At 41.3% G+C, this 12,969-nt stretch overlaps 1 protein-coding gene across 2 annotated transcripts; it reads right to left on the reverse strand.

Moving 5' to 3' along the window:
- Positions 1 to 644: 644 nt before the first annotated feature.
- zbtb26 (zinc finger and BTB domain containing 26) lies at positions 645 to 5,204 on the reverse strand. 2 transcript variants are annotated; one of them, XM_021605587.2, is made up of 3 exons: positions 5,060 to 5,204; positions 4,091 to 4,258; positions 645 to 3,886 (listed from the first exon to the last, which is right to left on the reverse strand). In XM_021605587.2, the coding sequence occupies exons 2-3, from the start codon at positions 4,229 to 4,231 to the stop codon at positions 2,687 to 2,689; spliced, it is 1,341 nt and encodes a 446-aa protein (XP_021461262.1). In that variant the 5' UTR covers positions 4,232 to 4,258; positions 5,060 to 5,204; the 3' UTR covers positions 645 to 2,686. The 2 variants fall into 2 exon arrangements, with proteins under 2 accessions (XP_021461262.1, XP_021461261.1); XM_021605586.2 differs by having other exon boundaries at positions 4,091 to 5,196.
- Positions 5,205 to 12,969: the final 7,765 nt, after the last annotated feature.

Below are 12,969 nucleotides of genomic sequence, written 5' to 3' on the forward strand. Positions count from 1 at the left end.
TATTTCTACCCAAATGTCCCATTTGTAAAAACAATGACCACGGTCTGGAGGCCTGACCATGCAAAAGACAAGTCCCAGAGTGGTAATATGTATAATATTCTATCTGAGGTGCACATGGCTTCTTGGAAAAGATCTTTCACCATCAATCGTTGCGGACTTGGCTGGTTGATAACATTCCGTATCACTGTTGTTTTGTGGATTCAGTTGAATAATAACAGCAAATTAGGGCAAGTGGCCATAGACAGTTCTCTGGGCACTGTGTCTGCAGACTCCAAAACAGAAAATCAACAAAATTCACACTTCTTTGGTAGTGTATTAAATTGACAATTATCACCTTTAGGCTAAGAGCTCCTGCCCACAATTAGCAAAACATTTGAGAAACTCAATGTGAACACAGAGCACTTTTGCCAAATTAACAAATCAAATTAGTTGTTTAAGTTTACATAATTAAGCAATTTGGGGATTAAAGCTATGTTTCTCTTGTAACTGCTGCTTAATGGATTCACACACACACACAGAGCTGGTTTAATAGGGGCCACATATACAAAACAGGCAATATCTGTACCAACAGAACATAGACAGTGACAACGTCTTAATGACATATTCCACAAAACAATTGTAACATAGACACAGGAAGTCAGGAAGCAGGTGCAGTTAGTGAGTTTAATGATAACGAACATGGAATGATACAAAACAAGAGAAGAGTCTCACACAAACAATGCTACCTGATGACTGACAAAACAGTGCTAGATAAATGGTAAGTAATGAAGGTAGTGATGAAGTTCAGGTGTGACTGTGCAGGTGTGCGTAATGATGGTTGCCAGGTGTGTGTAATGATGGTTGCCAGGTGTGTGTAAAGATGGGTTGCCAGAACCGGTGGATAGTAGACCGGTGACGTTGAGCGCCGGAGCGGGAGGAGACTTAACAAAAATGAGCAAACCCAGTTAGCCATGTGAGCTGACTACAGTAATTGTGAGTGAGCCAAGAGTCAGGATTGTGACTGGCTGCACAGCAGGGCTGCAGAGTTTCAGCCAAGCAGATCCTGTCTGCCCGAGTGATTGGGCTAGGCGCAGGAAGACATGCCAGCTGCACCAGACTATGCGTCCATGCACCACCGCACCTGCACACACACAGAGGGCGTATTCCAGATTTACAGACATACTCTGTGCAGGCCTGCTCAGATTTGTAGATATTTGTAATCCCTGGTGATGTGTTTACCTTCTCAGAAATGCCATCAATATGATACAGTATAATGATCTTGTAATCTGCGCAGGCTAGACTGCACTCAATATGCATTTAGAACTGTCTGTAGGTTACTTGTAACCAGTCAAGTAGTCAATCAACTGATGTGGCCCCTTAATTTGATATCTATGTAAATAAAACAGAGATCAGTGTGACAGTGAATACATCTATTCATAAGGCATGGTATGAAGTACAATAGTATATTGATATCTAAATAGAGCAGATAAAAAGACTAGTGTAAACATTAATTTACTATATTATAATAACCCTGATGCTGTGGCATGGGGAATGGTCATCAATGTAAATCCTCTTACAATCTTGAATTACAGTACTGTAACATCAGTAATACAACCACAACAATGGGTAACTTATATGTAGTGTTCTCAGAGAATACAAAAGACAGCGCATCATGTTGTGAGATTACATGGTATACAATGGCTCCATCTGCTGTAGGAATCATGGTAATGCTTTTGGGGTTACAGGCTGACTACAGTAACTTGTTTGGTTCCATTGTGCTGAAAAAAATATATACTAGTTTTACATGGTGGTTACATTGATAGGTACAGTGTAATTATAGTGTAGATACACATTGTTGCGTAGTACTTACTGCATAGTAATTACATTGTTGCACAGCTAACTATAGCTGTTTGGACTTTGTAGGCTATCAATTAGATTTGCAAATAAATTCTAATTGACAGTTGGGTCCAAACTACCCGTACTACGTAGCAATGTGTACACACACTGTAATTAACCTGTACCTACCAATCTAATAACATTGCAAATAGATCAGCTTTTAGGGTCACTTAAAGTAATGTGGGACTCATTGTTTTCCTGTTGGGTGTCTGCTCCTCTGACATGGTAGAAACACAACATCCTCATCATTCTCACCCACGTCACATCCTCATACAAGCATTTATTGTCTACCCATTTCCAAAACAGGCTTAATCGACAATAATAACATATTATGTTTTAAAGACACACTATCATCACTTTGGTCCTACTGTGGGCTACCTTAGCCAAAACAATCCTCCTGAGGACAAATCATGTCAGTAATATTTTTGGCACTCATTTCACTTAAGAACACTTGTTGTGACTTAACAGAAATGTCAGCATTACACATTTTTAAAGCTTGCTATTTTAATCTGATAAAAAAATCTAACAGATTCACATTATGTTGTCTATTCATAAATAAAATATGCATTTACATGTTTTACAAAAATGACACCACACAACCAGGGCAGCTTTTTAAATATCATGTTGACTCATTCACTAAATTAACAGTGTTATAAAATATGAACACATACTGTATACACGTCTACAGTAACTTTTATTCTAATATTCAGTGTTGTACCTTCAAGTACCGTAGGATACGGTTTACAATTCAGCTAACACTACTACGCAGCTATTCATTTATGACTCAGCAGAAATGAAAGATGATACAGCACTAAAGAGAGTCATCCATAACAACAGGTTTATTGTCCATGCTATTGTCCATGCTACAGTCCTGCAGACGCCCGTACTCAAAATCAAGAACCCCGTCATGTAGTAGACTCCGCTCGTTGGCGTTGTCAAAGCTGTTCTTGCCGTGGATTTGTTTGAGATGTTTGCGGAGCACGGGCTTGTGTGCGAACACCATGTAGCAGTAGTTACAGCAATGGGGCTTGTCTCCACTGTGTAAGTTATGGTGGTCCAGGAGAGAGCATTTCTGAGTGAAGGTCTTGCCACATATGTTGCATTGAAAGGGCTTGATGCCAGCGTGGACCCGCATGTGCCGGTGCAGGTTACCCTTCTGGGTGAACGTCTTTCCACACAGCAGGCACATGAACAGCTTGTGCATCTTGAGGTGGTTGGCGTAGTTCTCTAGCTGGCGGAACACACGGGCACACTTTGGGCACTGGTGGTACCACTGAAGAGATTTGTCTGAGTTTCGTAGGTGCCCCCCCAGATTAGGTCTCCCTGTGGCTGAGGTGGGTAGTGGGGGGGGGCTGAGCAGGTATCCTGGCATATGTGGTATGGTCATCTCACCAGCCCGGGTGTCCACGGTGGAGTTGATTAGGGAGTGCTGGGGCTCAGGGGAGTGTAATGTCAATGGGGAGCTGGTGTGGAAGCACCCTGCAATGGAGGCAGACATCTCCGACACCCGCTCACAAACGGCCTCCACCTTTACGATGGTGATGGGGCTCTCCTCGCCCTCACCCCTGTCTCGCCTCTGGGTAGGGGTCATCGGCTGAATTATCACATCATCATCTTCATCATCCTCCTCCTCACGATGTTTTACCTGGGCATGGGGCAGCTCCTTTATTTTCTGGATGGGAGAGGCTCTGAGAGTCTCTCCATCTCCTTCCTCCTCCTGAGGCTGCTGTTTCACTTGGCAGTGTCGTGGCTGGATGAACTTCATGAGAGCCTGGGTGCACTGCTCCACCACGTGGCCCATCTGGAGGAAGCTGGCCACAGTTAGGTAGTTGACCAGCTCCAGCTCAGGCAGCTCCAGGGTGCCTGTGTAGCAGGACAGCAGCAGCCGCTGGCACACCTCTGCCTCCTGGGTCATGGAAATCTGGACCTCCCTTGTGGACGAGTCCTGAAGAAAGAACTGGTCCCGGAGGAAGGGAGAACCGGCAGCCAACACCACCTTGTGACCGGGGACCTAATAATATTTATAAATAATGTAATAAAATGTATAGCACAATTCATACAGAGACTGCACCTCATGGTGATGTGACTAATAAAATAATGATAAAAAGAAGATACAAAATATATAAAAACTTGGTAAACAGAAAATGATTACAATATAAGCAGCAGAGAATGCTTATAATAAGTGCAAAAACACAGGTGGCTGATAGATGTGTACCTCCAGGTCATTGATGCGCACGGTGACATCACAGAAGCGGGTCTGGCGGCGAAGCAAGTTCATCTTCTGCAGCATAGAGTCTCCAAAGGTTCCGAAGCGGAACTGGAGGATCACCTGGTTCTGCTGCTGGGCCATGGACATTGTGGCTTCCTGCAGCTGCCTGCAGGCCTGGTGGGAGGGAGAAAACACAATGGCAATGCATTTGATAACAGGTATATGGAATATCATGTGGGACTTTTTTATAAGAATATGATCCCTTTAGGAGGTAGTATTAACAGAATCATCCTGATTTAGTAACAGCCAGCTTGAGGCAGTTGAAAATGTCCTAAATAGACATAATATGTCATTAGAAAGGCTTATAAGACATCAAAACGGCTCAAACTACATAATAAGGGTCAAGCATGATGATAAGAGAGTGCAACATTAATTTATGTTTCTGAGCAATGACTATCAGTGTAATGTGAAGTGTACCATACCCAAATAGAAAATCATGACATAATATTTCCGTTATTATCAAATAAATCTTTGAACAATCAATAATGCTGATATTATAAGAGATCAATATGAAAACTGAAATATATCAAGACGTAAAACAATCTCAATTGATAATATAGTAGGATTATTATTCTCAGGCCTATTATTATGCTGCTGTGCGGAGACATGGTTGACAGCAGACGCGGAGCCTAATCGTCAAAGACAAACTGATGTTTGATAAATATTCAGAAAAAATTATGTCACTCCATTTGGATCAAACAGAAACACAGCTAGGCGTCATTCATTGTTTTAGTGAAACGATCAAGCAAACGCATATTATGTCTACTCGGCGTTCTTTCTCTTCATCACGGGAATCTAGATGCGGCTCTGAAAACAGTGGCCATATTTTACCAGTGTCCCGATTGTAAAGACATTACTACATTACTACATTACTACAAAGCATTACTACATTTCAGCGCTAGAGAAAACATTCACCTATCGTCTATTGTCAATAGGAAAATCACGCCTCGAAAACTGTCTCGGTAAAATCACTTTACATGAATCTACTTTTCAATCTAGAATCGTCTTGAAAAAGATTGCAGTTTGCCTACAGTGCGGAAGTGCTAGTAAGGAGGTTCGTCACTAGATCCCACAGCCATAAAATCATAAACCCCGCCTATTTCTACAGTTTATTTTCCGAAAATTCGTTTTTAAAGCTAACTCTAACCTTAACCACACTGCTAACCTTATGCCAATCCCTAACCTTAAATTACGACCAAGAAGCACATTTTTATTTTCACACATTTATACGATAATAGCCAAATATCCCTTTGTGGCTGTGGTAACTAGTGGAAACCAGTGAGGAGGGGCAGTGCCACAGAGTTTCTAAACTGAGAGACCCGACATCGCGAGACTTCCGGGAATGATTGCGAAGCAGACTCGGCAGACCGGGGTTAAAGAGGTCAATGGGCGCATTCGAGAGAATCACTTCTGTCAAATTGATGTACATCGTTGGTCACTGCCTTTAAAAACATCACGTGATCAAAGGTCACGAAGTTTTGATAGCAGTAGATAGCAAGTTATGTTTATTTGTACTAATAGCACAAACTCTGAGAACATCGAGTTATAGGATTCAGAAGGGGCGTGGCATTGATGGAGTTCAATGCGCCATGAGTTTGTGCTATTAGTACATAAAGACATTGTGCTAATTTGTACAGAAAGTACATAATGAATGAGAGACTGGGTTGCAACTCCTTCTATATAAAATAGATTTGGATGAAAATGAAAACATTTGTCACTTTCACGAGCTTGTAATAATGACATGTTCAGCTACATAAAATAACTGCTTTGAATCTAGGTTGTACTATTAGAAATCGATCAAATTAACAACTTAGTTTAAAAAAAATTCACTTCTGTCATTGAGCACGTTTGAGTGGTAAGTCGAACTCATTATCGAATCAATCCGTGAGCGAGAGACTCAAATATCACATGAATATTCCTCCATTGTACATGAATCGCAGCAAATTAGTTGCTGTTTCAGTCATGTCTTTGGTCACCTTCGCATGGGTCAAACAAAAACACCCGTATGAGTGGCTGACAATAGATACTCACACAATACAGTCGATGGATGCAGGATGAAGTCGGTAACCATAGCTAGCTAGCTATTTTAAAGTGAATTTTAAAATGTCTTATCTGATAAGAAATTACCAATACATTTGTAGTTTCTGTATTTCGGCCCGCATAATTCTGGACTATTATTATATTGAAATCAGTTATGTGTATTGCTTTATCATCTTGATTACCAACCACGACGAGACAGCCCACAGGGAGGTGGTGAGGGCACTCAGAGTGTGATGTCAGGAAAATAACCTCTCACTCATCGTCAACAAAACAAAGGAGATGATCGTGGACTTCAGGAAACAGCAGAGGGAGCACCCCCCTATTCATATCGACAGGACAGCAGTGGAGAAGGTGAAAAGTTTTAAGTTCCTCAGCATACACATCACGGACAAACTGAAATGGTCCACCCACACAGACAGTGTGGTGAAGAAGGCGCAACAGTTCCTCTTCAACCTCAGGAGGCTAAAAGAAATTTGGCTTGTCATCCAAACCCTCACAAACTTACAGATGCACAGCATCCTGTCGGGCTATATCACCGCCTGGTACAGCAAATGCACCGCCCACAACCGCAAGGCCCTCCAGAGGGTGGTGTGGTCTGCACAACGCATCACCAAGGGCAAACTACCTGCCCTCCAGGACACTTACAGCACCCGATGTCACAGGAAGGCCCAAAAAATAATCAAGGACAACAACCACCCGAGACACTGCCTTTTCACACCTGTGAGGATTGAAAATATGCTTGGCCTATCAAGGAACTTAAAGGTTAGCTTTCTTACATGGCACATATTACACTTTTACTTTCTTCTCCAACACTTTCTTTTTGCATTATTTAAATGTTTCATTAATTATTTGAGGCTAAATTGACTTTATTGATGTATTATATTAAGTTAAAAGTGTTCATTCAGTATTATTGTAATTGTCATTATTACAAATAAATACAGTGTCTTGCGAAAGTATTCGGCCCCCTTGAACTTTGCGACCTTTTGCCACATTTCAGGCTTCAAACATAAAGATATAAAACTGTATTTTTTTGTGAAGAATCAACAACAAGTGGGACACAATCATGAAGTGGAACGACATTTATTGGATATTTCAAACTTTTCTAACAAATCAAAAACTGAAAAATTGGGCGTGCAAAATTATTCAGCCCCCTTAAGTTAATACTTTGTAGCGCCACCTTTTGCTGCGATTACAGCTGTAAGTCGCTTGGGGTATGTCTCTATCAGTTTTGCACATCGAGAGACTGACATTTCTTCCCATTCCTCCTTGCAAAACAGCTCGAGCTCAGTGAGGTTGGATGAAGAGCATTTGTGAACAGCAGTTTTCAGTTCTTTCCACAGATTCTCGATTGGATTCAGGTGTGGACTTTGACTTGGCCATTCTAACACCTGGATATGTTTATTTTTGAACCATTCCATTGTAGATTTTGCTTTATGTTTTGGATCATTGTCTTGTTGGAAGACAAATCTCCGTCCCAGTCTCAGGTCTTTTGCAGACTGCATCAGGTTTTCTTCCAGAATGGTCCTGTATTTGGCTCCATCCATCTTCCCATCAATTTTAACCATCTTCCCTGTCCCTGCTGAAGAAAAGCAGGCCCAAACCATGATGCTGCCACCACCATGTTTGACAGTGGGGATGGTGTGTTCGGGGTGATGAGCTGTGTTGCTTTTACGCCAAACATAACGTTTTGCATTGTTGCCAAAAAGTTCAATTTTGGTTTCATCTGACCAGAGCACCTTTTTCCACATGTTTGGTGTCTCCCCCAGGTGGCTTGTGGCAAACTTTAAACAACACTTTTTATGGATATCTTTAAGAAATGTCTTTCTTCTTGCCACTCTTCCATAAAGGCCAGATTTGTGCAATATACGACTGATTGTTGTCCTATGGACAGAGTCTCCCACCTCAGCTGTAGATCTCTGCAGTTCATCCAGAGTGATCATGGGCCTCTTGGCTGCATCTCTGATCAGTCTTCTCCTTGTATGAGCTGAAAGTTTAGAGGGACGGCCAGGTCTTGGTAGATTTGCAGGGGTCTGATACTCCTTCCATTTCAATATTATCGCTTGCACAGTGCTCCTTGGGATGTTTAAAGCTTGGGAAATCTTTTTGTATCCAAATCCGGCTTTAAACTTCTTCACAACAGTATCTCGGACCTGCCTGGTGTGTTCCTTGTTCTTCATGATGCTCGCTGCGCTTTTAACGGACCTCTGAGACTATCACAGTTCAGGTGCATTTATACGGAGACTTGATTACACACAGGTGGATTGTATTTATCATCATTAGTCATTTAGGTCAACATTGGATCATTCAGAGATCCTCACCGAACTTCTGGAGAGAGTTTGCTGCACTGAAAGTAAAGGGTCTGAATAATTTTGCACGCCCAATTTTTCAGTTTTTGATTTGTTAAAAAAGTTTGAAATATCGTTCCACTTCATGATTGTGTCCCACTTGTTGTTGATTCTTCACAAAAAAAATACAGTTTTATATCTTTATGTTTGAAGCCTGAAATGTCGCAAAGTTCAAGGGGGCCGAATACTTTCGCAAGGCACTGTATATATATATATTTTTTTTTAAATTATAAATCGGCCGATTAATCGGTATCGGCTTTTTTTTGTCATCGGTATCGGCGTTCAAAAATCATAATCGGTCGACCTCTAATATAGATTATTGATTGTATGTTTGTTTATTCCATGTGTGTAACGGGTTTCTTCTTCCTCCTCCTCTGAGGAGTAGTAGGAAGGATCGGAGGACCAAAATACAGGACCAAAATACAGCGTGGTATGTATCCATAATGTGATTTAATGGAAAATGAATACAAAAGAACAAGAGAATCAAAATGAAAACCGAAACAGTCCCGAATGGTGCAAACACTGAAACTGAAAAATAATCACCCAACTCAAGGGTGAAAACACCTACCTAAGTATGGTTCTCAATCAGGGACAACAATAGACAGCTGCCTCTGATTGAGAACCATACCAGGCCAAACACACAAATCATAGAAAAAAGAACATAGACTGCCCACCCCAACTCATGCCCTGACCATACTAAAACAAAGACAAAACAAAGGAACTAAGGTCAAAATGTGACAATGTGTAACTCTGTGTTATTGTATGTGTCGAACTGCTTTGCTTTATCTTCACCAGGTCGCAGTTGCAAATGATAACTTGTTCTCAACTAGCCTACCTGGTTAAATAAAGGTGAAATAAAATAAATAAATAAAAAACTGTAGGTAATCGTTTTGAAATAATCTCCAGTTACAAGGTATCTGTAGGAATATGGAAGATAATGTCATTATTAGACTTTTACATCACCAGGTAATTGTGGATTACTAATGTATAATATCCCTTATAACAAATCATGATAACATTGGACAGATAGATGCATGTGCACACACATGTGCATGTGACAATTACAGGATCATATCAAGGATAGCATCACAAACGAATACATAAATACCACCTGAAACTTGATATTTGATCATTTGAATCAGCAGTGCAGTGCTAAGGCAAAAACAAAAATACGCACCCCTTTGAGTCCCCTGGACCAGGACTGAGAACCACTGCTCTTCAGTGGGACTTTATTCATCTGTAGACAGGCTTTCATAGCTCTCTTTATCTGAGGACAGAAAACCTCTCAAGAAACAGACTTCATTATACTCAAATTACACCGCTCTGAATATTATGTTTTTTAATTTCTCCATCCTCACTTCTAGGGACTGGAACTACACAAGTACCTGCCCTATCCAGAATAGCTTACTCTCTCACTTTGACAGTTGGGGCTGCTATCCTTTCACCCTCCTCCTAAATGGTTGTTAGCTAGCTACCTACAAATGCATTTGGAGTTTTTACAGTGATAAATACATCAAAACAGCTAGCCAATTAAGTAGCTGGGGATATTTCATTCACTTAGCTAGCTATCTATTCAGTATGTAAAGTTGGTTAGATCGCTAGCTAGCTCATTTAGCAGCTAATTTGAGTTAGCCTGTACTGTAGCTAGTGTTGATAATGGTATATGTAGGAGGGTGAGCCGGTCAAGGATCGATTCAGACAAGGTGGTAAATTGTATGACAAGTGACAGTTTAATTATGAGTAAAGATATCTGGTACAACGTATACGGGCCCATTTCATTCGGTTCATAAGGAACCAGCAGAAAGAAGCCCCGATAACAGAGTGCATGTATGTTATATACAGTACAGAAAGTAGGTTGAGTCTAGAAGTTCTGGTCTTCTGGTTGGTCCTGTTGGGCCGTCCGTCATCCCTCTGAGTCTTGTCGTGCCGTTCCTTGTCACACAATGTTCAGCTAAAAAAGGAGATTAGGTGTGTGCGCTGTCCTCAGTCACACAACGTTCGGCTAGAAAGGAGATTAGGTGTGTGCGCTGGTTTCTGCAAGTCAAGGCTGTCTCTTCCTCCCAATGTGTGGGTGTATGTCTTATCTGTGTGTCCTCGGCAGTTAGTGTGTGTAATGTGTGTGTGCTGTGTGTGTGTGGGTGTGGGAGCTATCCTGTATGGGACCTAACATGTTTTACTGTGAAAATACGTTGTCTCAGTTATAGCAATGTAATAGCAGTAAGCTGGTCACCTGCATAAGAAATAGCACTTCCTTACAACGCTAGCTAGCTCATTTAGCAGCTAATTTGAGTTAGCCTGTACTGTAGCTAGCTAGCTAATAATACATGTTTTTTTTTTACATTTTCAAAATGTATTTACTTACATAGGTTCTCCCAGCCATGTGGACAATTGGAAACAGGACAGCAAAGTTTGTTTTGTCACCAGAGCGTTTTAGAGCATTTTACTATTGAACTATTTACCCATTTAATATCCAGACCCTCATACAAACTTGCAATGCTGAATTCTTGACACACAATCGAACTTGCTGCCAGCACGCCCTCAAGCTAGTCACAATGGGTGACCTAAGTGGCACGCGGCAATTTACCGCTTGCTAGTGTACACATGCCCCGCAAGAATTGTTGATGTTACTGAACTAAATCTTAATATCCACATATTTGGGGAAATTTGCTTTTACTTTTTCCCCCCTTATGTGTGGAACAATACACAGAATTCCTTGCAATTAGATATTCTGGTGCAACAATTGTAGTGTCATGGAGGCACACCTTGTTCTTATCCCTGGTCCCATAGCATATTGACAGCTACATGTATGACATCTTCTATTGTGTCCTCCTGGCTCTACCGACTGTCGTATCTGCTACTTTCCTGATTCATCTTGCAACTCGTAGATCTGTCATAGTGCCTTTGATTTGACGGCATGCACATGCGCAGTTCGGCTGGACACGATTGTTAGACCCTATTACGTATTCTGCGCATGAGTTTAGCTAGCTAATTGCCCATGACATCGCCTATAGGCGTGAAAATGGATGTGTATTGGGAGAAGCAGTATCTACATATCTTCATACTAAATCAACCAGATTTTGCGCCGCTCTCTAAGCTAGAGGAGTCTGGAGAGGGATGACTATTTAAAGTGGTAGAGTTTCATTTCAGCTGCTGGTCAGTGGTGAGTGAGTGGTGACATGGACCCAGTGTTGCCAACTCAGTAAGGAAAGTAGCTATTGGCAGTCCTAAAAGTCACTAGAAGTCGCTAAATGACGTCATCACCCAATTTGCATAATTTACCATGTGCATGTAATTGTGATGGAAGCTGTAGGAGAGAGGAATAACATTGTGGGAGAGACGAAAAGTGAGTAAAAAACACCCTAAATATGTTTAGAACTACAAATGAACTTTCTTCTGTCGATTCTTGATTTTTTTCACGTCAGAGTCTCCAAAAGTCTCCAATAACACCAGTAAAAGTCGCTAGATTTGTCGCTAGTCGCTTTTTTGAAAACGTGTCGCTAGCGGGGTCTAGCGAGAAAGTCGCTAAGTTGGCAACACTGCATGGACCCAATGCTCAGCAGGCCACAGCCTACCATGTGAACCAGTATGTGGTCTACTGAGCATATTAGGTTAAAAAAATGTGAAGTAGCGACCTCGGGTTCAAAGAGCTAAATAATTTAAAAATAATGTATGAATTTAAATTATTTTATATTTTTACTCAAGTGATTTGTGTGCAGCATCGCTGCATTCTATTGAAGTTCTATTGATTTGGGTTGCTATAAATCAGATAACAAAATTGTCGTAGAAGGCTTTGCAAGCTTTAGCCGACCTACGAGCTTAACTACAGCTCTTTGCCTCAGTCCCTTAACTCTTTGTTTACCTATACCTTACTTACCTCTGCCTTTCCTAAACTTCGAGAGAAGCTACGCAGAGCTAAAGGAAGGGCTGAGATGCAGCATCCTGCTAAACCACTGCTGGTACCATGGACACGTCCCCTGGGAGGTGAGGTTATGCTCTGGACACACAAACACAGGCATGCACACATGCACGTCGCACACACGGCCATTTGGCCTTGTTATACAAATGGAATAACTATTTGTAATCAGATCCAGGAGTTTTATCAGCTCTTGTCACCTATATCAGAGAGTTCTCTCTCTCTCTCTCTCTCTCTCTCTCTCTCTCTCTCTCTCTCTCTCTCTCTCTCTCTCTCTCTGTCTCTCTCTGTCTCTCTGTCTCTCTGTATTTCTCTCAACCAGGCAACTCAAGTGAGTTTTTGTGCTGTAGTGCAACATTTACAACATACAGTAATAACAAATTTGGAGTACAATACTTAATGTGAGGGTGACATTTAAAAAATGGAATGCAAAGATATATTGCCAAAAGTAACCAACTGTATTGTTTCAAATACCCACATTAAGGAGTGTGACCTTCTAATTGATGGTAGGAAGAATACCATCCAAA

The sequence above is a fragment of the Oncorhynchus mykiss genome, chromosome 6 (assembly GCF_013265735.2).
Source record: "Oncorhynchus mykiss isolate Arlee chromosome 6, USDA_OmykA_1.1, whole genome shotgun sequence".
Taxonomy (NCBI): Eukaryota; Metazoa; Chordata; class Actinopteri; order Salmoniformes; family Salmonidae; genus Oncorhynchus; species Oncorhynchus mykiss.

What these genes read in the sequence shown, in the direction of transcription:
- zbtb26 (XM_021605586.2), bottom strand. Translation starts at nt 4,318, where the DNA reads ATGATATTCCATATACCTGTTATCAAATGCATTGCCATTGTGTTTTCT. An exon ending in TGCGCATCAATGACCTGGAG is followed by an intron (nt 3,887 to 4,090) that starts GTACACATCTAT and finishes AAATATTATTAG; the next exon opens with GTCCCCGGTCACAAGGTGGT.